This window comes from Amborella trichopoda, chromosome 3 (genome assembly GCF_054954075.1).
Source record: "Amborella trichopoda isolate Santa Cruz 75 chromosome 3, AtrichopodaSantaCruz75HAP2 v2.0, whole genome shotgun sequence".
NCBI classification, from domain to species: Eukaryota; Viridiplantae; Streptophyta; class Magnoliopsida; order Amborellales; family Amborellaceae; genus Amborella; species Amborella trichopoda.
Genome location: NC_142338.1, coordinates 14,476,053 through 14,503,792, shown reverse-complemented (window position 1 = coordinate 14,503,792; position 27,740 = coordinate 14,476,053). Strand labels below are relative to the sequence as shown.

The 27,740-nt window shown below is 37.3% G+C and overlaps 2 protein-coding genes across 3 annotated transcripts; one reads left to right on the top strand and one right to left on the bottom strand.

The window, feature by feature from the left end:
* The first annotated feature begins 3,055 nt into the window (after positions 1-3,055).
* Positions 3,056-17,596, top strand: LOC18430809 (universal stress protein A-like protein). Of its 2 annotated transcripts, XM_006840950.4 has the most exons (4): positions 3,056-3,423; positions 16,501-16,613; positions 16,962-17,080; positions 17,229-17,596. In XM_006840950.4, exons 1-4 carry the CDS (start codon positions 3,249-3,251, stop codon positions 17,326-17,328), a joined length of 507 nt encoding a protein of 168 aa, XP_006841013.1. In that variant the 5' UTR covers positions 3,056-3,248; the 3' UTR covers positions 17,329-17,596. The 2 variants fall into 2 exon arrangements, with proteins under 2 accessions (XP_006841013.1, XP_088719708.1); XM_088863582.1 differs by lacking the exon at positions 16,501-16,613.
* Positions 17,597-23,361: 5,765 nt separating this feature from the next.
* On the bottom strand, positions 23,362-27,075 carry LOC18430808 (high-affinity nitrate transporter 2.1). The gene is made up of 3 exons (XM_006840949.4): positions 26,824-27,075; positions 25,102-26,487; positions 23,362-23,905 (listed from the first exon to the last, which is right to left on the bottom strand). The coding sequence occupies exons 2-3, from the start codon at positions 26,313-26,315 to the stop codon at positions 23,530-23,532; spliced, it is 1,590 nt and encodes a 529-aa protein (XP_006841012.1). The 5' UTR covers positions 26,316-26,487; positions 26,824-27,075; the 3' UTR covers positions 23,362-23,529.
* Between the last annotated feature and the right edge of the window lie 665 nt (positions 27,076-27,740).

Here is a 27,740-nt window from a genome sequence, read left to right as displayed (position 1 = left end):
TGTTGTATGTTCAAATCTAAAAAGTAAGTAGAACCCAAATTTCAGAAAGCCATGTAAAAATATTTTAAAAAATAGTATAAAATGGATAAGTGTTATCTACTTAAAAAACCAATAGAGACGGTTAGAGAAACCCAATTATAAAAAGCCCTAAATACCTGGTGGGTTTAGCAGTCATGCAAGAGAGAGAGAGAGGGTTTTTTAATAGAGAGAGAGAGAGAGAGTGATGGTTATCTTGCTAGTAGTTCAAGAACGAGAGAGAGAGAGCTTAGTTGCGAGCTTGATCTTTATTGATCTAATGTCGGTACATAATAAAGGAAAAATCCAAAGTCTTGCCTAAATCCCCATATGACATATTTCATGTGAGAATGATGTCATTATTCATAATTCTATTCTTTTTCCAAATATACCCGTTGTTAATTTTCAAAAATATTATCGTTCTTAAAATTCCCAAATAATTATGGGCAAAATTGGATTTTTATTGTTTTCTTAACATTATTAATGTATTTGTTTATTTATTTATTTCTTAACAATATTGACAATATCCATATATTTATTTATGGAAAAAGTTTATTTAAGGTTGCAATCTTATACTATAGAAGTAAGATGCACCTAAAAAACTCAATAAAAAAGAGTGTTATGAAGTTAGAAAATCTTCCAATTGATCATCTTGACTTTAAGCTATATATAAAGAAAAATAGAATTTCAAGTATTAAAAATAATGCATCTTAGAACAAGTTATCTGAATTGTCTATTTTCAAGATTTCCAAGTGTTTATATTTTTATACCAAACCTATAGTATTGTATTCTTTGTTATTTCTATTATTTATTTTCTTGGGTGTGGTTTGTGTACGGTTGCGATCTTAAACCGTCAAATTAAGGTGTTCTTTCATATTTTCTCGTAAGATGCAATTTTTGAGTAAAAAATTATTAGGATGACGTGAAAATGTGTTTTCATCTCTACTTATAGAATTTTAAACTCCAAAATTGGTTCAAATCAAGCATATCAATAAATGCATGAAAATCTTGAAAATGCATGGTCCAGATAATATGTTGCAAGATGCACTATTTTTTGGATCTTTCTGTTCTCCAAATCAATACATCTCGATGTCAAGATGATCAATTAGATATGTTTCCAACATCAAAACAACCGTTTTTTAGCGATTCTTTAGGTGCACCTCAATTCTACATTTAAGGTGTTAGCCTTCTATAAACTTTTTCAATTTGTCTTTTTGCCTTCTTCACATTTCAAATATTTTATAAGAAATGAAATATTTGTATAGAAGGGCGTACAATACGCTTTTGCTGGAGCAACTTTACATTAGAAAAAAGTTTATGTAAAGGCAAGGCTCAAATTAGAGCCTACCTCAAAACTTTCACTATGAGAAGTTGTTTTGATGCTCATATATCCTCAAAATTATCGTCTCGACATCAAGATGTATAGACATGAGGAAAAAATGGATTTCAAATTTTGGAAATAGTGCATCTTGTAACATATTTTTAGACCGTCAATTTTAAGATTTTCAAGTTATCATAGATCTGATAGATCTACACTATATTTTAAGCTTTAAATTTTATAATTAAAGATGAAAATTTATTTTAAGGCTATTACAAAGATTTCCAATATTGTAACCACATTTCTCGACACTATTTCAAGGTACGATTTACTTTGATTGTTTAATATATAAACCACACTCTTACATTTATTATCTCAAGCAAATGGAAATTTTTTATTTATTTGTTTCTTATCTTCTTTAGAATAATCATACTATTGTTTTTTAAAAAAGGAAAAAAACAGATTTTGAGTAGCTAAACATTGAAATTTTGACAGCCCATAAATGTTTTTTGATAAAAGTTATAAATTTTATTAAAGGACACTAAAATGAAATTACATAATTAGAGACAATTGCCTCAGATGAAACATTGTCTTCCGATAGACATGCACAAAAGAAAAGGAGAAAGGATTAGATAAATCCAAGATCTACACAGTTCTAAACTCCCTAGGCTGCTTCCGTTACCCTTTGCACCATGTTATGGCATTGAGGGAATCACCTTCAATAACACAAAAATGACCTAAATTTCTTGCCACCAAAATTTGTAAACCATAAGTAAACCCAGAAGTTCCGCCTGTTTTATGCCCAAGGCTATCATAAGTAAAAAGAATATTACCACACCACCTAAACAAACTAACCCAGGGTTTCTTTGAGAACAATTAGTATATAAACATAGGGCTTTTATTGGGTAATTTAGTGCGAAAGACAGGCCCTAACCATTTTTTCATGTAATGAAGAGTTAGCCTCTTGAAAGGGAAAATTGTTACATACGGGCTGGACCGCATTTCTCCATATGCAGTCCAAAAAGTGTAAAGCATCCATCTTTAAGATGGATGCAAGTAGGTGTTTCATCTAAAAACAATAAAAATTAACTATCCAAATGTTTTCTTACTAGAATTATTATATTTAGTTTTTAAAATTTATTTATTTTTTTATATTCATAATCTCATTATATGTCCTTAAAAATTCAGTTGTGCTCGCATTTCTACATATGCGGGCTTGGTCGCATAAAATCGGGCATGAAATAAAGTATTAGTGAGTGGTGTTAGTGGTGGAAATAACAATGGGCAGTTTTGGTCATTTAAAAAAGGGAAAAAGTTTATATAGAGTGGAGGCTCTAAACAATCAAATTTGAGCTTACCTCAAAATTTTTTTTAGAAGAGGTTATTTTGATGCTCAAATATCCTCATCTGCATATCAAGATGCATTGACATGAGAAAAAAATAGATTTCAAATTTTTAAAATCGTGTATTTTGTAACGTATTTTTGGACCGTCAATTTTTAAAATTTTTAAGTTTTCATAGATCTCTCGATTTACATTTTTTCTGAAGCTTTAAATCATATAAATAAAAATAAAAATATATTTTAACGCTATCAAAAATATTTCCGGTATAAAATCATATTTGTAGATACTATTTGAAGTTAGGCTCTAATTTGATTGTTTAGAGCCTAGGCTTTAGACAAACCGCACCCTTTAAGAAACGGTGGACATGTCAACCTTTTCCACTGGCTTGTGGATTCCACATGTCGTGGGTTGTGTTGTTTTCTGGTTTTCCTTTGCTCGCTCTTTTCCTTGGTTTTCAACATCGCTTCTCTCTCCTTTTGTTCTTGTTCGTTAAGAGCAAGCTCCATTTGATTTTTCTTCTTTGTTTTGGTTTTTGGGTTTTGGGTATCTTATTTTAAAACAGAAAGGTGAAGATGGGTGACAGAAATATTGGGGTGGCCATTGATTTCTCGGCATGCAGCAAGAGTGCAATCAGGTGGGCTTCTGAGAATCTAGTGAGAGAAGGAGACCATCTCATACTCATCAATGTTCAAGGGAGCGTTTACTACGAGCAAGGAGAGATGCAGCTGTGGGAGACCACTGGCTCTCGTATGAAAATCTCATCTATAAATGAATCACTGCATTTAATTTGTTTAATCTTTAGTTTTTGGCTTTAAATATTGATTTGTGTTCCAACTATGGTTCCTTATTCTCTGACCTTGATGAGTCTGTATATTTGCCCATCTTTAAATATTGATTTGAGTTCCAATTAGTTGTGGTGGTGGTGGTGTTGTTGATGATGCGATATTGTTAGTTTCATAATCATCATCATAATTGCCATCACTTGGAAATAAAGGGGTTAAATACCAATGAGTTCCTTTTGATGAAATCAATTTTAAAAAGTGACAGTCAGAATGGCCTTTACGCTTAGGTGGTCACTATTAGGGCTTGGTCTGGTTGGCCAACTGGGTCTAAGGTAGACATAGACTCGGGTCCAACTCAGTTGGACCCAGACCTGACCTGGGTCTATATATAAAAAATATAAAAATTTATTTTATATGGCGAAATATATGGAATGTAAGGGCCGTAACCCGGTGCTGGTCCTGCCTACATAGGGTCCCAGGAGGGATGAGCTGGAAACGATCCTAACCTTTGGCTTTTTATGCACAAAGTGGCCGCTCTCAGGACTCGAGCCGCGCCCCGCGGCCTTGCGCAGGCTACCTGAGCCTTTTACCGTCACATCAAGTGACAACCCTTAATATATAGAATGTAAGTTTAGTAATAACAGGAGTAGAAACGAGAAAGTAGTTAAAATTGGTGGTCAAGAATTATCTAAAAAAGAGTAGTTTTTATATATTGGGCTGATAATCCATGAAAATAGAGAGATTGAGAAAGATGTCGCACATAGAATTAAAGCTGAGTGGGCAAAATGGAGATGCACATCCCAAGTTTAATGTGATCTTCCCATACCAATGAAAGCTGAAGGGGAGGTTTCAATGGATAACGGTGAGACCAACTTTGCTTTATGGGATGAAATGTTGGGCGGTCAAGAAACAACATACCTATAGGATAGTGAGTGTAGCTGAGATGAGGATATTGAGATGGATGAGAGGCAACACAGAAAAGGATAGATTTCAAAATGAATATATTTGAGGGAACTTAAATGTAGCTTCAATAGGCGATAAGATGAAAGAAAGTAGACTTAGGTGGGCTGACCATGTGTAGCGTAAACCTAATACAACACTGGTTTGGAGGTGCAACTTGATTCAAATGGAATGCTCTAAAAGGGCAATGGGTAGGCTCAAAAGGACATGGATGGTAGTAGTGAGAACTGAGAAAAGATACAAGGAGTTGTAGTCTTACTGAAGGTGTGGCCCTTGATAGAGCAGAATGTCGGAACAAGGTTTGTGGAGCCGACCCCAAATGGTTGGGATAAGGCTCTGATGATATGATGTTTTGTATATTTTATATTAAATAGTTAATTTATTTATATTATTTGTACATTTTATACTATATAGTTAATTAATTAATAGCATTTTATACTAATAATATACAAATTAAAGGGTTGGGTGGGGTTGACCTAGGCTCAATCGACTCGGATCCAACATGAACATGAACTCAGACCCAGACCCAGACCCGCATGGTCTATGGGTCGACCAAAGTTATATCCCACCCCTGGTGAGGGACTTAGGCTATGACATCTTGAGTTCCAACCCCTGGGTTTCAAGTTAATGTTTAAAAAAAAAAAAAAAGGCTAAAAGGTGAGTGGCCAATTTTTTTTTTTAAAAAAATTGAATTGGTTTTGTTTTATCTATCACATGTCCCCTCATTAGGGATGTGTTGTAACTGCAAAGATGTGAACAAGATAAAAAAAGTAGAATGATGATTACATCTACTGAGGAAATATATTCAATGCTATCAACAATTGATTGTTTGGTTTGTTCTCTTCAAAGCCAACTGCAAAGAACTTCTAGGATTAGTTGGAGGAAGTATTGCAATAGAGAAATCCAGGCATACGAAATTCTTAGTTAATCACTTTATTGAATTTGATATGACTAATGAGAAGCCGGCTCTCAAGGAAATTCATGAGCCACTTGTCATTGAAGTTAAATAGTTTCCAATGACATTAATTTTTAGATGAAACGTTCCTAATTTATGTTATTATGGGCAAACTCCCACCTTGAAAGGAATCGATGATTCAAAAAGCGGACCGCCCAGCGCCTAGATGGTCCGAAAGGCTTGGGCGCATCGCCTAGGCCTAGGCGGCCAATCTAGACGGTCGATCCTTGGGCAGCCACCTAGGTGGTGCGGAACTTGACTAGGCGGGCGCCCAACGCCTAGCCCTGAGCGGCCGCCTAGGGGTGGAAATTGATTTTGGTAGGGGCAATTTTGGTCTTTTGTTTTTTGTTTTTAAAGGCAAACAATTAAGGTTTTAGATTCATTTGAACCCTAAAACTTGTTGGAGCCAATTTTAGAGAGAGAAAGGCCCTAAAAATCTAGTTTTTGGTGAATTTTTTAGGATCGAAGGGTTTCTCAAAGTTATTAAAAATTGATCAAAACATCACCCATTGATATTAGATTTACTTTTTGATGTTTTGCAAAGTTATTAGGGTTTTTTTTTTAAGATTTTGAGTATTTAGAAGCATCTTTGAGGTGGAAGTTTGAAGATTGCGCAATCGAACTCAAAGTAAGTGATTTTTTTTATTGCTTTAGTAATTTGCATTATTTTTGAGATGTCGTCTTTGGGATCTAATAGGAGTGGTGATCCCGGTTGGAAATATGGCTATAACCCATATCCTAATGATAAAAATTGTATAAGATGCAAGTTTTGTGAAAAGGATACAAAAGGGGGCATAAATCGGTTCAAGGAACATCTTGTCGGTATCAGGGGGATGTTGCCCCCATGTAAAAAGACTCTTGATGCTGTTAAAGAGGAAATAAGCAATTTTTTGAACATGGTGAGAATGAAAAAAGATGAGAGATTTTCCAAGATGAGAGATTTGCCTCTATAGCAGAGATTAGGTTTGGGGTTCGGGTCAATTTTGATGATGATAATAGTGATGAGGAAAGGGAGGGGTGTCAAGAGGTTGAGCAATCCATTATTAAAGGAAAGGGGAAGGGAGTTGTAATTGCTTCTGGCTCTGGAACTAAGAAGCCTCGGGTTAGAGGCCCTATGGATAGTTTTTTACCTCGGCCTGACCCTGAGATTGTAGGAGAGAAAACAAAAAAGCAAACCACCATTGAAAATAGAATCAAGAAGGAAGAGAGAGATAGAGTTGCGTATTATCTTGATACATGCTTTTGTGAGGCGGGCATTCCTTTCAATACCGCTCACTTAAGCAGCTTCTATGTTGCGATAGAGGCAGTTGGTCAATTTTGCCCTGGGATGAAACCCCCAACCCCATATGAGCTTTTAGAGCCTCTTTTAAAAAAAACAATGAGTGCCACGAAGGAAGCTGTAGAACTTAAGAAGGATGCATGGGCTCAGTATGGGGTTTCTATTATGACTAATGCTTGGAGTGATAGAAAGAGAAGAAGTCAGATAAATTTGCTTGTGAATTATCCTGCAGGGACTGTCTTTTTGAGGTCTATTGAGGCCTCTGATCATATCCATGATGCCCATTACATATTTCAAGTGATAGATAAGGGAATCAAGGATGTTGGGGAGCATCTTGTTCTACAAGCTATCACAGACAATGTTGTTCCTAATGTTGCTGCATCTAATTTGTTGCGTATAGCTTATCCTAGAATCTTTTGGACACCATGTGCAGAACATTGTATAGACCTTATGCTTGAAGCTCTTGGCGGTTTAACCGAGATATCAGGTGCGGTGAAGAAGGCCAACTTAGTTACAAATTTCATTTATAGCCACCATCTCACCCTCAGCATGATGCGTACCTTTACAAAGAAGAAAGAGATTGTGAGTCCTAGGGTCACGAGATTTGCGACCTGGGGTCACGAGATTTGCGACTTGGTACTTATGCCTAGATAGCATACATTCGAGGAGAGTGCAGTGGAGGCAAATGTTTATCTCATATGAGTGGAGAGCATGCAAGTGGTCTAAGGATCAAGTTGGGAAGAAGGTGAGAGATATTATACTTTTTAAGGCTTTTTGGAGAGGGGTGAAGGGCGCTCTTAAGGTATTTTTTCCTCTTGTCAAAGTCCTTCGCATGGTTGATAGTGACAAGCCTTTTATGGGCTACATATATGATGCTATGGAGAAATGCAAAAGAGAAAGAGCCCAAAATTTCAATGATGAAGAAACCCGCTATAAGCCTGTTTAGGAGATTATTGATGAGAAGTGGGATAGGCAACTACATCGGCCATTGCATACAGCTGGTTGTTATTTGAACCCAACTTTTTTCTATATTGACAAGGATATACAAATAAATGACACAATTATGAATGGATTTAATGAGTGTGTAGATGTGCTAGTCCCTGATCCTGGTATGCAGGATATTATATGCACTGATGAGCTGATAAATTACAAGTGCTCATTAAAGTCTTTTGGAAGTCCAATGGCGATGAGGCAAAGGGCCAAAATTGATCCAGGTATTAATAATATTCTTAAGTTTATCAAGTTCAAGTAATCAAGTAATTCTATTATTTATTTATGATTTTATTCTATATATTTGTAGCCCATTGGTGGAGCCAACATGGGTTTAGTTCTCCAAATTGACAATAGTTGGCCATTCGGATCTTTGACCTAACCACTTCTTCATCCGGTTGTGAGTGCATTTGGAGTACTTTAGAAGGGGTAAGGCCGTAAGGGCAATTTGTATAATTTTATAAAGAATACATGAACCATAGATATTAGATTTTAATAAGTTTCATTTGATTTTCTTCGATTCATACAAAGAAAAAGAATAGGCTTGAATCAAAGAGGCTCGTGACCTAGTCTATGTCAAGTACAATCGATTCTTGAAGGACATGTTTGCTAAGAGAGATAAGAGAGACCCCAGATCAAAAAATATGGACCATGTTATGGAGTGGTTAGTTGATGATGATGAGGTCTATGGGCATGAAGGATTGATATGGGACATGGTCATGGATGTTTCAAGGACATCAGCTGAGCCTCCTAAGGCCACTAGATCTTCTATACAGAGAACAAGGATGGAGGAAGAGGAGGAAGAAGAGGCTGATTCAGAAGAGACGAAGGAGGATGGGGACGACCAATATGTCGAGGAGGGTGACGACTCCGTCCAATATGATGCCAATGCAGCTGACCCAAGATTTTCTGATGATGAATGAATGATGAATGTTGATTGTTGAATAAATATTAAACTTTGAAGTTTGAACTTTGATTGAAGTATTATGTATTGAACTATTGAAGATTCTTTTGAGTCTTCAAGTATTACTTTCATAGTTTCATAATTCAATTTTGTTTTCTTCCTCATGGTGGTGTACTGCAGTACCGGTATTTGATAAACTTGGTTTAATAATTTGGTTGGTTGTAAATTTTAAGTTTTAATTGGATATGGAGTATGAACCGACTTATGGATGATGGTTATGTTTATGGAGTGTGTGCTAAATGCTAATATGTAGTATAATTTGAATTATGTACTGCAATACATATAACTGATACTGACATAACTGCAATGCAGAATCCTTATTTGGATTCAACTGGGCCGCCCAGGTTCTGGGCGCCCGCCTAGGCGCTGGGCAGCCTGGACCCCCCATGCCGCCTAGGACTCGCCTAGGCACTGGGCGGCTTGGACCCCCCAAGCCGCCTAGGACTCGCATAGCGCTTTTTGAAACATTGAAAGGAATATTGTGGAAAGTTGATGGATATTTATGAGGAGATGGACCTTAAAAATCTCTTGAAGCCTATTCACATAGAAGAGGAAATCTATATATGGGACATGATAGAAAAAATATGTAATTTCTCTCTAAGGCTCGCTTGGTAGAGAGCAAAAGGCTCACTTGGACTTGAAACATGGAGAAGAAAAGCTGAAGCTAAATGTACCCTTCATCATAACCCAAATTTCTAGAAGAATCCCAATGAAGAAATAGGTGTTGCTGCTTTTGAATGAAACCAGGCCACTATGCAAGAGACCTTAGGAAAAAAAAGTAGCAATCTCAAGCAAAGGTGGCTAATGTTCTCAAGAAGATTGTGGTAACAATATCTGAGTTAAATTTTATTGGGAGCAACACTGAATGGTGGCTTGATTCCGGTGCCACTCAACTTGTCTTTGATAATAGGGACATGTTTAAGACTTATGAACTAGGAGGGGAGAACCATGAGATTTCCACGGAAATTCATGTACAGCCAAAGTTCTAGGCGTGGTTAAGTGTTGAACGTCTATCACCTCCAGGAAAGTCCCTGCCTTCATAGTTGTACTTCATGCACCCAATATGTGTAAAAATCTTGTGTTGGCCTACCTTCTTAATATTAAGCGTACATCAAAATTTAAATTGAATCCAACAAGGTACTTTTGTTAAAGAAAAGGCTGTATTTATAGGCAAAGGGCATGCCTCATGTGATACATTCAAGTTCAGCCTTATGACTGAAATGTTGCTTCTTCTGCGTATATGATATATTGTTTGAATTTTTTGCATGCTAGATCAGGTCATGTTAATTTGAAATGCTTTAAAAGTGTGATTAGTTTGGAGTTACTTCCTAAATGTGATATTTCTCATGATTGTGATAAAAGTGAAGTATTTACCGAATTTAAGGTGAAGTAGAGACCCTTCCCTTTAGTTGAAAAGAACTCCGTGTACGTATGGGTGAGAGAGATTGTCACATTTGTTGATATTTTACTTTATTTTCTTATGTTTACTTACAAGTAAAGATGAAGCATTTGAAAATGTTCTGAGTTAAAGAAAATGAAGCAGAAAATCAATTGGATTTTAAAATCAAAGTTTTGAGAAGTGATAGAGGAGCTGCATGTACAAAATTAATTTTCAAGTGTTGTGGAAATAATGGTATCATACTCCAAGTCACTACAACTTACACACCCTATAGCAAAACAGGTTGTCTGAAAGGTGAAATTACACTCTAGTGGAAATGGTGAATGCATTATTTATATGTTTGGGGTTGCCTCCAAATTTATTGAGGGAAGCACTATCGATCGTACACTAGAATCACTACTGAGCCAATCAAAATTTGGTTGTTCACAGGAGGTAAATTGTCATTTTGACCTGGTAAAACTATTGAGAATAAGTACAACATAATAACTTATCTATCTCTAATCTGGAAAAGGTGTACCTTTCCCTTGTAAGCGTGGACTCACCAAGACATGTCAATTAGGTATGAAAATACACATAGGCTTGAAATATGTGTGAAGGGGGTTAAATTCAGTAGATTATGGCAAGTCCTCAGGTGCGTAGGTTCCTCAAAGAGGTGGGGAGATTATGGAAACGATGCATGGTTTTTTATGAAGATTATGTCCTTGAAAGTAAGGGAGTTGGGCATGGAAAAGAGGCATCAGGTACTCAAAAGCTTTGTTGTTAAAAATAGAGTCAGTATACTAATGATAGAAGAGTGGAAGCTCAAGATGGTGGACTGTCTTGTGATTTGGAGGACTTGGGGCAGGAGTTGGTGGGCCTTTTTGCCATTCATGGGAGCATCAGGAGGCATCGTTGTTAATGGTCGAACCTTCTCTTGAGGAGGGAGTAGCCATCATTGGGGAAGTGTCTCTAAGATTGCATTCCAATAATGATAATTTTACATGTGCTCCTTAATTTTAAATGTGCTCCTTACTTGTATGGCCAAATGCTGGACTTAGAAGGGAGGAATTTTGTGCATAATTGGACTCAATTAGATGATTGAGGCTAGACACTCGGTGCATTGGGGGAGACTTCAATGTGATCAGTTTTTCTTATGAAAAGAAAGGGGACAGCAGACACATTACGAATGTGTGGAGAGATTTTCACACTTTGTGGCAATGCATTCATTGATAGATCTCTTGTTGGGAGGTGCTTTCTTCACTCGATCCAACAACAAAGCACAGTGATGAAAAACCCAGTGAGTTGGGCATGCAAATGCCCGATTCACTCAAAACTGGCTGGCTTCGGACGGTCCCAACTCCAACTCTGTCAAATTGGGACCCTAGAGGCTGGTACATTGTAGCTAATTGGATGATTTTATAGTTGGACTCTGCTGAGTTTCCAGGTCCTGTTTGAGTCGCCAGGTTTCAGTGAGTCCAACTGTTTTTCATTTTGTTTTTATTTGATAGAAAAAAAACAGTTTAAGTTCGATTTTTTCCAACAGGGAGTATTTCCCCCAAATTTCAGCCCTAGGATTGTTTCTTGGTGATCAGTCAGATCCATAAACACTTATTGCAAAAGATACTGCTGATATATTTGTGGATTTGAAAGAATTCAATTTTCAAAATGTGTGTTTGACAGAGCTTTGGTGAGCCTTGTATCTGATCGATTGGAAGCTTAGCCCCAAGAAATCTTTGGGTCTTTGATTTTGGGGATCTTATGGTCGATCTACAGCATGCAATTGCTTTTTGACTGTTTGTTTTCTTGTTTCTCAAAGTTGAATTTTTTTTCACTGTTAAAACTAATTATAGTCACAACATTTTTATGATTTTTCTATTCCTAATATTTTTTAGAATGTTAAAAAAGAGTGTAAGAGTTTTCTTTTCCTAATATTACTCTTTTCTTTTTCTGTTTTTTTTTTTTTTTTTTGCCCCTTTTGGAGTTACTGTTAGGGACTATTTGAAGAGGAGTTCATCTTAGCCTTGTGGGGTGCTTGGACCATGTGAAGATTGAGGATTTGGGTAGGTTATGGGGCAAATTAAAGTTTGTATATAGGGTCCGGTTATGGTGTACTAGGCGACGCACCTACAGTTGTGTGTCCCCTGGATTTTAGCCCATCCATTAAATAGATGGTACAGATTGCACCCACAGATTGAGACGGGGACAACTGGAAACACAAAATCCCAATTGTGCCCATTTTTGGGAATTCCCTGCCACAGTGGTACTTGCCTTTTAGAAGCCCTTTTTTTACCGGACCCCCTCTTTCTTTCTTTGAACCCCTAACCTTCTTTTCCCCTTCGAAACTGAAGACCGACACAAGGCACTCTTTCCCTCTTGCAGTCAAAAACATTCATAGGATGAGTTTTCAAATGTATTGCCAATAGGTTGGAAATGGGGCGGGCTTGGGCTGGGCCTGCCCTGGCCCTATTCCCCCGAGGGCCAGCCCAAGCCCGGCTGGCCCTGGTCGGGTAAAACTGGACAAAAACAACGTAAAAATGATAAAGAAATAAGGGCTTGGCTGGGCCGCTCCTGCCTTGGCCTAGCCCAAGCCCCGCACTCAGGCCACACTTAGTGGCCCAGGCCCTATGTTTTAGGCCCCGGCTGACCGGGTGGCACCGAGCCACCCGGCCCATTGCCACCTCTACCAATATAGGCCTTCCTTCCTTCCAGTGATCCTCAGACTTCTTTTTAGATTGAGGGTATGGTTTCTTTAATTTTTTCACCAGAAACAAAGAAGTAAAAAAAAAACAAAAGAAATCCAAGGAAAAGAGAGACAGAGGGGGTCAGGAATCCAATGTGAGAAACTCAGTGTGGAATCTAGAGAAATGCATTTTATTTCATATAGACATTCAGAATATAATATGGAGCAACTTTGCAAGAACCAAAAAGCCTTTAAAGAAATCAAAGGGAAAAAAAAACAAATCGCGAAATGGGATTAAATAAGTTAAAAAAAGGAAAATGCAGCAAAGAGCATTTCTCATGGAAAGAAATTCTTCTATCCATTCATTGAGAAGCAACAATCTCCAAAGAAAAGGTGAATAATCACGTATGATATTTTAAAAGAATCATAGAGCATGATAATGTTTTGCCATCAAACCCTACTCAAGTGACCAACTATTCGTGTTTTTCATGAATCGAAAAAACCCTGATAGCCCTAGAAGGGGACCAAAAAACATACAAACTCTGATTTGCAGCCCCTACCGGAAACACACTACCCATTCCTCCGGAAAAGTCACGAGAAATCTCCGGGTAGTCGAAGCCACAGACTTGGATCTTGGAAATCTAAGTTGAATAAATTTATTTCTGCATTTTACCTTTTCCTTGCTCTTATTTTTGCATGATGCCCAAAACATACAAAATCTCATTCTAGCTGTAAATCTCTTAATCATCGGATTTTACGTAGAAAAACTATTGCCCACTGGTTTTGGCCAGAAAATTGGAACATGTGCTGAGATTGTGGAGAGTTCATTCTCCATCTGTATGGGTAGAGATGCTGGTAGCTGTTTGATTCAGATGCTTGATTTGGAGAAATGGCATGAATAAATGCCATTGCTTGGATGCTTTTACATCTTAACCTCCTCCATTTTGTCTCCTCTTTCTATACCTCTTATGTACCACTTTCTCTCTCAAGGGGAAGACAGAGAGAGGTAAACCAAACTTGAGAACAGGTGTTGGGTTTGATGAGAGAGAAGGGCAGAAGAGAGAGACAATGGTGTGCTTGAGAGAGACGGTTGATGTGGCAACTAATGGGTGGATTATAGTTGTTGGAAACGATTCCGAATCGTTTCTGGAATCGAAATCGTGTGTATCAGAAGTTTCAGAATCTAGGAATCGTTGTCCGTACGATTCGGATTTGAGAAAAATGATTCTCAGTATTTCGGAATCGCGATTCAAAAAATTTGGAATCGTGCTTCCTGTTTGCAAGAATCGATGTCCCTTCATGTTGGAATCGCATTTCATACCTATATTATGGACTCGGTCTACCGATAACCTTATTATGCCTACAAGGTCTGGAGCTAGTCTACGACATACAAGGAGTGAGAACAAGGGCAAGCTTCCTTTATCTCCTTTCCTTGAATTATAAAATAAGTACATGGCATAGTAATTCTTCTTTGTTAAATGTAGTTTTGAGCCTTTTGACTTTTAAAAATTGAGTTATTCAATTTTTAGTCAATTTCTCTGATATTTAATGATTAATTTAACCTAAAACACCACACAGGGCACTTCGCTCATATCCTTGTTATCTTCTTATTTTACTTAAAGAAAAACATTTTTATCATCTTATTCAACTTGAAGAAATGACGGTGCGATCATATATTAAATATTATTGTATTAATAGTTTAGTACCCACACCATTTACCGAACATTATTAAATTTGAACTAGCATATTTTTTTAGTATTATTTATTCTTGGTAAGAGTTTTAAAAAGTAACATGGAATAAAGGATGAAAATTAGTAAATAAGAAAATAAAAAATTTAACGTATTACTTATATTTGAAATTTTGATTTTATTACCGCATGCAACAACTTCAAATTCTCTCACACTCTTAGACATGTCGTGCTCACTCATGATTGAGCACACATCGAAGGGTTTCTGCTCTCTCTATGCTCACATATTACTCATATTTTAAATTTTGATTTTATTATCGTGTGGAACAACTTCAAATTCTCTCACGCTCTCATACATGTCACGCTCACTCATGATTGAGCACACATCGAAGGGTTTTTGCTCTCCCTATGCTCACATTGCTTCTTGAGAACATGGATTCGCAATTCCTTAGTACTTTGAATCAACGTTTAGCATTAATAGAATCACATTGTTGTGTAGTAAGAAATCACGATATTTGCGATATAGAAAATTGATTCCAAACAACATAGATTCGCATTTCCAAAAAATTTGGAATCAACGTTTCTCACAAGTAGAATCGCATTCTTGTGTAGTTAAGAATCACAAAGTCGTCGATATGGAATCTTGATTCCTGCAATCCAAGAATCGAGATTCCTAAACTAGGTGGAATCACGTTCCGCAAAAAATGGAAACGTGATTCCTTTCTTTTTGAATCGACTTTCGCCTGGGGAAATGCCGAATTGAGATTTCGAAACGAAATCGCTACCCTCATAGGCGATTCGGGTAACTATAGGGTGGATATTGAAGAAAATGGAAACCGGTTCTCCCGGTAGTCCACTCCTCAAAAAATGTGCCTTAATTTGCACCATCCATTCTAATGGATGATGCAGTTCATAGAGCCCGCTACTATTGTGGTGTGTCAGGGGACGCGCCAAGTCATTTTCCTTGTATATATTCCACCTGTGGATGTCAATAAGGAAAGTACGAATTTGGAATAGTCTAGGTTGGTTCTTGGCTAGTTGCTTCTTTACTTTCCTCTTGAGTGGGATGTAGAGAAATCACAAGGCCACCTCATTTGGGGTAACCTACCATTTCATCCTTCGGTTTCTTTTGGTTAATTGCCCGCTATGGATGAGATCCCTTCAGGAGGGTCATATCCAAAACTGTAAATTCCTCTTTAATTGTTCTTCATGTACCTAGAGACAAGTTAGCTGTTAGCCATTGGATAATCTTCTGTTTCATTGCTCTTAAAAGGAAACTTTGACAGTCCATTTGCCTTCTAGGCATGTAAAGGGGCATGGCAGTTCATATGGTTCGCTGTATCTGCTACTTTCCTTCAAATAGGCCTTTTGGTCGGAAAGTTTTCTCCAATTGGCTAAGCCGCTTAGATTTTGGGGAATAAGCTCCTCGTCAGTGAGATACTGGCACTAGGGGCAATGAGGAGTCTGAATCGATTGCCAAAACGAGAGTGGTTGGAGAGTCTTTCTCATTGGAGATCATGAATATCTCACTTCCTTGCCAACTTCTTCAATATGTTTTGTCGGTTGCAATTTTTTGGTGCAATTCAATGTACGTGTTAATGAAAGTCAATTCTTGGAAAAGAAAAATCATGCATTTAGTCGTTGTAAGTGGAGGCCAGATTTTCTTCTTAGCTCAAAAGGTCTAGAAGTTCTGCTTGTATTGTCTTGAAATATTCAGAAAGAAATAAATAAATAGAAGTAGTCTTGTGGCAGGGAAACACAATATGGCTTTGGCAATGTGCAGCTCTTTTATTCTTAGGTTATACGAATATCTTTCCTCAAATACAATGTAACATATGGATAGCTTATATGTAAGCATTGAAAAAAAAGTCCAAAGAGATCCATAAGTTTCACATAATTTACCACGAAATTATGGGTAGCACTCCTGGTTAATAGTATCGAACCTCTGATGAAGGCATAAATTTCTCAAGCACAGAATTTTGTGGTATAACCATGTCATGGAATGTTTTGTTGATGTATTAGGTTCCTTGATCCCTTTTTAAACAGAAAAATGTTAATTCCAATGAAATTAACTGAAATATTTATTTTTCTCAGTTTTAAACTTTTTGGGAATGGTTTCTTGGTAATAGTTTTCTCTTTGTTGTGCAGCCTTTATTCCACTGAGTGAATTCAGTGATCCAAACATAATGAAGAAATATGGTGTGCAACCTGACATAGAAACTTTGGATTTGCTTAATTGCATTGCTAGACAAAAGAAGGGGGTACTCTCTCTCTCGCTCTCTCACTCTCACACACACACACACATTGTGTGTTTAATGTAAATATGCCTGTATGTGTGTTAATATGCATGAATGCATGCGTCTAATATCAATGTCTTCAGCATTTCAGATCTTTGCATGTGATGCATGAATGTACATGTTTGTATATACACATATTGTACATGTTTGTATATACACATATAGGTTCAGCTTGTGTTTTGTGCACATTTAATTGATTTGCTAATATGTATTTGCAGCTTGCAATGCATGCTTGCCTGTGAAGGCCTCGTATGCATGTCCATGTGCATCCTGATTATGGCACCTTTGACATTAAAGTATTACCCATTGCAGATAACAGTTGTATCAAAGATATACTGGGGAGATGCTCGCGAAAAGATTTGTGAGGCTGTTGAGGATATCCCATTGCATAGTCTTGTTATAGGGAACAGAGGACTTGGTAAACTTAAAAGGTCAGTATTCTTCCCTATTCCTTAGATTTATGCTAGATTGCCCTGTTTCAGAGCAAATAAAATTGAGATTGCGGAAGTAATCAAAATGAAGAAGAAAAAGAGCTTGTGTTTCATAGATCCTTGTGTTAAAGTCGGTGTTTTGTTGCAGGGCTCTTCTGGGAAGTGTCAGCAATTATGTCGTCAACAATGCATCTTGCCCTGTGACTGTTGTGAAACATTTAGAACCTGAAACCGAAAAGTCAATTTAGCACTTCAGAATAGCTTGCCCAATGTCATTTTCTGGTCAATCACCCTATGAAAATCCACCCATTAAGTTCTTATGTTTGCTTTGTGTTTGTAAATGGTATATGAAATTGTACTCTACTCTGGCCTAGAAGACAGATTTCTCAGTGTATGAAATTTCGGTAACTATCTGCTGTATATGCTGTATTTGTAGAACATTGCCACCATGGCGTCTGGTATCTGTAAAGTTCATGAAACGAATAAATTGAGAATAATTTGATTTGTTTCTAACTATTAATTTTAGTTTAGAGAAATATAATTTAGCATGCAACAATTGATTTTGTTTGGCATGTTGATTATAGTTCTTTATGATCATTGACAGCTATAATCGGTACACATAAGTTTTGGAATTTTTTGCGGTTTATATATGGAAGTACTGAATTGGATGTGGTGCTCGTCTTACTTTGGTATCCTGGCCGCTATTGTTGTCTCTGTGTTGTGACGTGCAAAGTGGACAGACTGACGAGTGTAATTCTTGTGTATATTTGGAGGATGTGAACCCTAGGAGGGCTACCAAAAAAAAGAAAAATAGTGAGCATTGTTTGGGATAATTTGTAGTTATTTCAGGGTAGCTGCCAATCATTTTTTAATTTTTAGTTATTTTATGTATGGTTAGTGTTATTTATTTTAAAAATCATTTAAGTTAGGGCAATTTATTATATGGACAATTATTGTCTTTTGAACATTAAAAAAATATATAAAAGTGTGTTGGGGAGGAGGGGAGGGCGAGGGGGGGGGGGGCGGGGGGGCTTCTTTTAGAAGAAGGCAAGGAAAAAGCCTCAGGCTTTTGAAACCTTAGCTGGGTTACAAAAGAAACCCTTTCTTTTAATTATTACTTGTGTTTGGCTTGAATTATTAATGTTTTTTTGTACTCTTTCAATTCCCTACGTCTATTTGATATCAGAGTTTATGTTTTCTTCAACAGCAAGGCTCGGAAACTACAATTATATGTAGAGTTTGCTGATTTTGGGTTAAGTTTTGCCAAATTCAACTTATATTTTGTTGATTTTAGTGAGTTTTTGTTCATTTTCTGCCTTAGGGCATGTGATTTCAGCAAATTTATGGTAGCGAGGAGGGGCCCTGGAAGGAGGTTTTCACATACCCACTTTGTGATCCCAAAGGCAAGTTCAATAGTTAATGTGGCAGTTTGTGAGTATTTATCATGGGGAAGACGGTGATCTTTCGGTTCAAGAAAATTTCAAATACAATCATTTTCATTGTCGCAATTCGCATGTGGAGTTGAATGATGAGGATATCAATAAAAGCCTTTAACGAAAGGTATCATTCTAGGGTTTTCAGCATGAAGGTGGATATTTCTGACTTTGATGGTATGCTTCAACCGAGGCGTTCAAATTGGTTGAATACTACAAAAATGAGTTCTTATTATAAGGGAGTTCCCAAAAATAAAAATTAAAATGTATTGCCTCATGATGGAAACATCTAGGCTTAGAAGGGAGATAATGAAAAAGTCCAAAATTAATACCTGAAAGATTGAAAAAGAAATTAAAGGAAAAATACCTAATTGAAAATTATCTACAGTCCCGTTATCATAAGATGAATAATCTTGATAAAAGAGAAAAAAGTGAAAAGTGTGGATGAGTACATTGATGAATTTCATCAGCTGATGGCACAAAGAATGTGGTTGAAAGAGAAAAAAAGTCACTAGCTCGTCTTGTGGGTGGGCTAAGAACAATTATATAAGGTACATTTGTTTACAAGGTACATTTGTTTACAACATTATTGGACCTTGGAAGAAGCTTACAACCTAGTAGCTGAGGTTGAAGCTCAGTAAAAGCGTCCATCATCGCGGTGGGGTGCAGTCTTAGGGTGATACAAGTGGCCATAGAAGTGATTTTAGAAGAAAAAGTGGAATTTGGTGGCTAGACAGTCCTTACAACCGGCTGGTTCCCTCAAACAGCAAGATATTATGAGTATTGGGGGCAGTTCTAATCACCTGAATCGCTCAAATAGCAATGTTATTAAGTGCTTTAAGTGTTTAAAAATCGGACACGTCTTTTCTCTACACCCAAATAGAAAATTTGTAAGCCTTTCTATGGAAATTTTCGAAGAGGACAGCAAGCAATCATTTTGATGGAGACCTTATTTACAATGAGGTACCTGAAGGAGATGATCTTGAAGTGACATTTAATAACCACGGGGAAGCTTTGGTGATCTGGCGCATCATGATTATACCCTAAGTAGAAGACGAGGAGTTGCGAAGGGACTTTCTTCCCCAAATCCTTGATGGCCAGTGTGATTTATGGGTGGTCAATCGTTGACGAGGAAACAATTGATGGCGATGGTTATCTTGCTCCGTCTTTGATGAGGTTCCTATATTTGATGATGATATTTTGGGGTGATATAATCTATAGAGAACATCAAGGTGAAGGCATTGAGGATCAAGGAGAGGAAGATGGAAATAAGGACATTGGTTCTCTTGACGTCTCGTACATGGGGTACCATGTGATGTGTGCCCCAAGGGTTTCGAGATATTTTCCTATGAGCTTTTAGTCAGTGAGTTTAATGTAGAAGGTGCCCATCTAATGCTTGATTATATGATTCATGATGTTGGAGTTCAATTGCAGCTATTGTTTTGTTTTGAGTGGAAAACTTATATCTAATCACTATGTGCAAGCGGAAGGAAATCACGGGTGTAGCACATCACTAAACTTGAGTCGCTTCAAAATTCGGGTTAAAGTATTCTCCGATGTGTTTAGGATCAAGTATGTTGTGCTTATGTAATACAAGTATGGTATATCCCAATGTAGCCCAAATGCGGTTGATTTAATGTCTATGGGGGGTGCAGTAACATGGCACAACTTGATCTCAAGTCTTGTTAGTATGGAGATTGGGTGATGGTGTACAAGGAAAGGCATCCAGCAGGTAAATTCAATAAGTTGAATGATGGCAAGATAAGACGTGATCTTGCCAATGCTTACAATGTCGTTTTGCCTTTTGCTTATGGAGACTTCCGATATCTTCAATGTTGTTGATTTGTCGAAGTATCATGAGCCAAAGATGGATGAAGATAAAGGTTATAACTCGAGGGCAAGTTCTTCTCAACCCTTGGAGAATGATGACGTACAATATGCATCAAATGGACAACGTGACGAGTATCTTATGTAACAGCAGCAGATTCCTCTTAATTCTTGCATATATTAAGAGGATGTAAAATCAAGAAGTGCAAACATTTTTTGGGATGATTTTCCAGTTATTATAGGGTTATATTTTCAATTGATAGACCAATTGGGACTTTTTAGTCATTTTATTTCTATTTAATGTCGTTTATTTTAACATGGGTCAATTTATTACTGTATGGTAATTATTATCTTTTGAATATTAAAAATGATATAAAAAAGTGGTGCATGAGGGGGGGGGGGGGGGGGGGGCAGGTGAGCTGTAGGCTCGTACATGTGACTCTTTTAGAAAAAACGAAGGAAAAGCCCCTGGCTTTTGAAAGCCTAGCTGGGTTGTGAAGAAACCATGGGTTTTTCTTTAATTATTATTTTTAGGTAATTCAGTGGGGAAGACCTGCCCCTACCCGTTTCTAGCTGGACAAGGAGAAACAATACAGTGGGGAAGACATGCCCCTACCCTTCTAGCTGGGCTGGGAAGAAACTGGGTTTTTTCTATATATATATTTTTTTTGGTGATTTATTGGGAAAAAGAGGCTTCTATACATTTTTTCAAAGGTGGCCCAGCTTTAAATTATTGCTATTTTTCTATTCTCTTTCAATTTTCAATTATTGCTATTTCTGTCTCTCTCCTTTGAGCCCTTGGTATGTTTGTCACAATGCTGTTGTATCTTTCTCTGGATTCATGGGACTCTGGTAAATAAATATTCATTTCTTTATTATTACGAATATTGCTATCACTATTATTAATGTTATGGTTTGGACAAGTGATTGCTAGATTGTGTTTGTCGATACCGAACAAAGCTAGAACTAAAGTCTTGTATCTGAGATTTTAATTGGGAAATAACATGATTGAACAAAACTGATCAAAATGACTCTAGAATTATATTCATGTACTACATGATCCATTTAGTTTTGAGGGAAGAGAAGTTACTCGTCCAGTAAACTGTGTAATGCTGAAACTCTGAATAGTGAATACTACACTGAAAAACTTTTATGTTTTTGCTTTGTGGTTTGATTTGTTTTTAGTGTTTGTACTAAATGGTCTTTGTCTACTGCAATTTCAAAAGCCAAAAGGTATTCTACTCCCTCAGGAGTGGAATGTGCATTTACTCCCAGGGTAAAACTTCACCAATAATTAATTTTAGGAATCCAATATTTGGGGATATAACCTCTTCAATTGATCTCAACAATTTAAAAAAAAAAAATCAAATTGTACCATCTATGCATTTGAAAAAATAATGTCTCGAGATTGAGTAGAGGCCATCAATATTTAGATGGTGAGATCCCAATCAAGCCTTTTGACCAAGGAAGTAGAAATATACTATGCTCCTTCGGGAGAATAGTATACGTGCCCATTCCAAAAGGATGAGGTTTTCATTAGAATGTGATCTAAATTATTTAATGAAAATTGTATAAATCAGCCATATACTTTTAGGGATTGTATACTATGAGATAATTTATTTTTTGTATATGGAAGTCACAATTATTTTTGGTCATTTCATATAAAATCCAATAGATTGAAGTGTGTCACAACCTTCAAGAAATTTTCTTTTGGATTGTGTACCTAATCAATGACACATCGATCACTCAATTTCATATCCAAAAGTCAATAATGATTGCAACCTCTTTTAATAAAAAATAAATGGTCTCATTGTATATATTTTTTTATGTTTAATACAAGAAGGTCGCAATCACTATTGTCCTTCAGATTTCAAATCAAATAGTTGTGAGTGTATCATTTATTAGATTTAAAGTTCAAAAAAAAAAATTCTCGAACTTTGTGACATACCTCAAGCTATCAAATTTGACATCTAGTAACTAGTACTAATTATTATTTATAACAAAGATAAATGGTCTCATTGTATACAATCCCAACATTTTAAGTTTAATCTGGACCTCCTTTATCCCATATTTTTGTATTGTTATCTTTTGGTTTCGGGTAGTAAACTAGTGCAAGTAGGGGATTCAATACTTTGTTCAAAATCTAGACCCAAAGCTTAAGTAATTTCATAGTTAATATTGTAATTTATTACCCATTGCATGCATATTTGTCACCGAGGACCGGAAAGCTATCCGACAACTGTAGATCTCAAAAACTTACGATTTACAAGTCCTAGACCTTATGGTTCAAGCCACTTCCTATAGTGCGGAAATACTTTCACTTCCCCTATATTTATCCTCAATTTATAATACTATCGAAGTGAAACAAGATATTTAAGAAAGAAGACAGGTGAGACTGTATTAGTGACGAGTAAATCTTTCATATATAAGAAGATTCGAGATATTGTAGAGATAAAGATCAATCCCAAGCATGAAATGATCCAAAAAGCTCCAAAAAGCGCTCTCATTGTTTTAGGGAGGCTAACATAAAAGCTGATGCTTTAGTAACGGGTGGTGTGTACAAACATTTATTGGTAGTCACATCCTTTTCTTTTTGACCCTCATTGTAATTCTTCATGGGTGAATAAAATTCATAGTAATTGATTTCAAAAAAAAAAAAAGATGATCCAAAAAACGCTTGGTCCTCATCAACATGTGGGTTGTGTATGTGTGTGAGGTGTATATGTGGGATGTGGCGGGTAGGTGTGTGTGAGAGAGAGAGAAAAAGCGAGTGAGAGAGAGAGGTGAGATTGCTTCCTTTCATACACAGGAGACACCGCTCCTGAGTTGATTTCTCCCAATCCATCCAAAATATGGAGACAATATGTTTCATGAAGTTAAAAAAAATATTGCCTAAGAATTAAATTGATCCACGATATCCACAAAAACAAGCATTTATTTCACAAAGAAGAGGCCCATTGATATACCCTCAACACTATGGAAAGTACGACTTATTTGAGCTTTAGAATTCAGCTTTGAGCCTTTTCTGCACATAATCTGTACGCTTTATTTTCAGTTTACACAAATTTCAGCAAGCAAAGATTCAAGAATAGAAAATCCATATAACGTAAATCAAGAACTAAGACAACCTTTGTAAAAATCCAAGAAAAAAAAAGAAGCAAGACAACATTTGTAGAATTGTCTCAAAGCCTAAACATGAACAGGCGTTCTATCCGTTGGAGGCGTGGGGGCCGAGTCCACTCTCTTACCTCTTTCACTCTTGCTGTTATCTGCAAACTTCAAACTTGCTTCATGATACCCCTTCTCTTTCTCTTTGCTATTCCACTCACCCATGTAGTAACCTTCCTCTGTGGCACCTTCTTTCGGGGATGGGCTGCGTGCCATGCCTCCCCACTGTGGGAAGTAAATCAACCAGATTGGCAGTGTACATGCAAGAATCATCACCCCCATCAGAGTAATCCCTCTCTCTTTCGAGTAGGATGAATTTGTGAAGAATATTAGGGTTGTTAGAACTGCCCCAACATTACCACCTCCTCCTGTCATCCCGGAGATTATTCCTAATGACCTGCAAAATCATAAAATCTAAGTATCTTCTTACAGACGTTTTTTTTGTATGATGTATCTTATTGACTCTGTTGTAAGGGGTATTGCACTCATGTTTGTATGCTTTGTAGCTTATGAGATGTTAAGAACTTATTCTACTTATGGTATGATTAGTGTTGAATAAATGCGATTTTGTAATCCGTTCCTTGTGGTTGATTTCTTTGTGAAAGCGCTTCATTTCACAGAAACCTACCTCATCTTCCCTTGAAAGTTGAAACAAACAGACAATTTCCCCATTTTATGAAGTACATAGACATCCATTAAGTAAAATTCTTTCCAGTCATTCTACAATCAGGTAGGACCTTCTCGCTTGAACTAAAACCAGAGAATTGAGTTGGAGATCCCCTTGAAAATGAAGGCAGTGGTATTTTCTTTTTTGGGTTGATTAAAATTCATTTCAAAATGTGAAGGGCCATGTACTCATATGAGGGATACCAGGAAAAGGACCATAACCAGAAAATAAAACAGTAAATTCAGAAACAGTTGAGAAAATGAAAGAATTTATTTACTTGGTTTATTTCGACATCCCTATGAAGACAGGGAGACAGTAACTGCCACAAAAAAAACAAAGGGAAAGAAAAGAAGAAGAAATAAAATTAAGAAAAAAGAAAACATACCTGGCTTTTAAACCCCGATCAGGGCATCGGGTTGTTCACCCACAAAAATTATTAAAATAAATAAAAAATAGGGTTTTATGTGGTGGCGATTTAAGAGGACATAAGAAAACATTAGACAAAGCTTAGACAGAGAAATATATAGATTTTAGGGGACACCCAGGCCAGACCCATACTCCCCTGAAACCAGCTTGGTAAAACCAATTCCCATCCTGATCGGCAATTCGGCGATCCGGATCAGAAATACCCAGGCTTTAAATCACTAAAACAGACAACTGCTTTTCCTTTTTGGGTTGAGCAAGAAAATAACTCACAAATAAAAATTTCCTTTTTTTTTTTTTAAGAACAAGTGAAAAGAACACAAAATCTGAAGAACCCATTTTCTGCATAATTGTAATGGCAAGAAACCAATAACCCCAACAATAATAATTAAACAATAGATCGAGATGAACACAACACCTCCATATGAACAAAAGCCAGTGAAGAACCAATCAGGACAGTGATAAACAGAGAATAACTTAGGAACAGAATCAGAACAACATACCTTCTTGATATGAAAGGAACAATTCCGAAAGTCAATCCACAGGCGGCTTGAACAAAAAAAGAGAATACAACCATGACCGTGATAGATGAACCCAAAGAACTCACCCTCCCCAACAAAACACATAGCAGCCCTCCAATAGTCTGAACCGCCCACAGACCCCAAAGCCTCCCTCTCATCCCATACCTCTTTGCTAACATATCTGATAGAACCCCACCAAATGGCCTCGACACGATATTCGCGAGCCCAAACGTGGCTGCAATGATCCCCGCAGTGTGAAGCTGCAAATCAAACCTGTCATAGAAATACTCTGCAACTATGTTGTCTACTGTGAGCTCCACCCCAAAGCAATAGCCATAGGTCAATGCCAAGATCCAGGCCCTATAGTTTGTAACTGCATGATAGAACACCTTAGAGAAGTCATCCTTGACTTTGTCACCCTTCTTCTTTAAGGCAGCATAGTTCCCATCAGGGAGATCTTGGCCAAGTAGCAGGACACTTAGGCCCATCAAGGTTTGAATTGTTCCAGGCACAAAGAAGGCCAAGCGCCAGGCGGTGAACGGGGTGGCTCCGATGCCTTTGTGAATAAGATCATAGACCAAAGGCATGATTAATTGAGTAGCTCCACCACCAAGGTTACCCCAACCACCTGCTAAGCCATTAGCAAGGCCCACAATTCTAGTTGTAAACATTGAGCTCATCCAAAACTGACAGGATACAAAGGTGGCAAGAGAGAAGCCGATGAAGAAGCGAACGATAATGAAGCCATGGGCGCTTGTCACAATTGACATGAAAAAAACAGCAGGAGCAGTTAACATGGTTAGGCAAGCGCACCCGTAGCGCGGGCCAACCAGGTCACAGATGGCTCCCATTGCTATCCTAGAGAAGATGGCACCTGACACTGAGGCAATACTTGCATTGCCTATGTCATGTTTGGTTAGCCCCAGATTGTCGCGAATTATAGGGATCAGAGGAGGGGCGGCAAAGGTGGAGATAAAACAAGAGAAGAAGGAGAACCAGGAGAGGTGGAAGGAGCGCATATGGGGTTGAGAGACAGAGAAGAGTTTGAAGACCTTGGCCTTGTGTTCGGAGTCAACAGGGAGAGAGAAAGGTGAAGGAGGGGAGCTCTGGTTTGGTGACGACATGGCATAGACCGGCTCTTTTCCTGTGAGGCCATGCACAGATGTGCCGAGCTGTCCGACTGTTTCGTTTTCCATGTCCTTGTAATGGAGGTTTTGAGGCTCCTTTTACAAGTGCCAGAAAGGAAATTCTCCTGAATGGACTTACTCCTTTAATTCCTAAGTTGGTTTCAAACCCACAGTGACAAGGTTGCAGTGACCTGCGTTCCAGTTGAGCTATGGCCTTGAACCAAACCGATTTGTGCTTCACCTACAAAGAAGGAAAGATCTTGGTTACTTGTCCATGAACCATGAAAATTTGATGAGTCAGTATTTTTTCTAATGAGGAGAGATGATTTTCTAAATTGGCTCTTGGTTTTCTCTTGGCTACTGGGTTCCTAGATAACAAAGAGAAGAGCTCAATTGTTAGGTGTATATAAGAAAGAGCAAGTTTTTGTTTCCTCCTATAAATTAGAAGTTGGCTTAGTTTTGGTATTTGATCTTCAACTGCTCAATGGATTCTGGTCTACTAGTTTGTGTCCTAAATCAGAGAAGAAAGAGAAAGGTCTCAACTATTTGAAGGGAAGGTGTGGAAAGAAACAGCTACCAATTGTTTTGGTTAGTACAATACTCAATTAGCTGCGAGAGGAAACCATGAGCATCACTAATCAGGGAGCAACCATGAAGAACTCCCACAAAATGCTATAAACAAACATGGTAATGGTGCACTCTGTTTTGAGACTCTGTTATCAGCTTGAATGCCTAGGCATCAGCAGCCTGATCAGAATGAGCAAACATTATATATATCTATATATATAGAGAGAGAGAGAAGAGTAAATCTAAGCAATTGCTCTCCTGTCAGCTTTATGTGTAACTGTTGAGCATGCACCAGCAAGAGGAGTTAAAGAACGGTCAAGTATAAATGACAAGGAATATATATGAAATAACTTTCATAAGTTTTATGGAAAGTGGAGAAAAAGGAAAAAAGAACAAGAAGCAAAAGACTGTAACGAGGAAGTAGAGAAAGCTTTGGAAAATCCACCATGGAAGAATCAAACAAAGTGGGGCTTAAAAAGGCCTGTTGGAACTGGGGTGGTTTTGTCACCTTATGCTTTCACACAAGTCCGTAAGTAAATATCATTAAATAAAACTATTATTTTAGCATTTACGTCCACAGAAAACTGTTGTTTTAGTCGAAAAATGAGCTTATTTCACATTTTCCACTTGACCAAGTGGAGGGGTCAGAGTTACACTTCGGGTGTGTAGGTTTTAGCTGGTAAAATATGATATAAAATGTTAGGGTTTTTGGGGGTCATTATTGTTTGGACTTTTGGGAAATGGATAAGGGATTAAAAAAATTTAATATTCAAAAAATTTAATGGAAGTTGGGGGCTATTTTGAAATTTAAAATTAAGGGAAAAAAAAAAAAAGTTGGAGGTCCTTTTGAAGTTGTGAAATGATTTCATGCTCCTGTAGGAGCATACCATCATATTCTCCCTCAGGTAAAAGTTTTTAGGACCCTAG

What these genes read in the sequence shown, in the direction of transcription:
- LOC18430808 (XM_006840949.4), bottom strand. Translation starts at nt 26,315, where the DNA reads ATGGAAAACGAAACAGTCGGACAGCTCGGCACATCTGTGCATGGCCTC. An exon ending in GTTCCTTTCATATCAAGAAG is followed by an intron (nt 23,906 to 25,101) that starts GTATGTTGTTCT and finishes ATGATTTTGCAG; the next exon opens with GTCATTAGGAATAATCTCCG.
- LOC18430809 (XM_006840950.4), top strand. Translation starts at nt 3,249, where the DNA reads ATGGGTGACAGAAATATTGGGGTGGCCATTGATTTCTCGGCATGCAGC. An exon ending in GTGGGAGACCACTGGCTCTC is followed by an intron (nt 3,424 to 16,500) that starts GTATGAAAATCT and finishes TTTGTTGTGCAG; the next exon opens with CCTTTATTCCACTGAGTGAA. An exon ending in TTGCTAGACAAAAGAAGGGG is followed by an intron (nt 16,614 to 16,961) that starts GTACTCTCTCTC and finishes TACCCATTGCAG; the next exon opens with ATAACAGTTGTATCAAAGAT.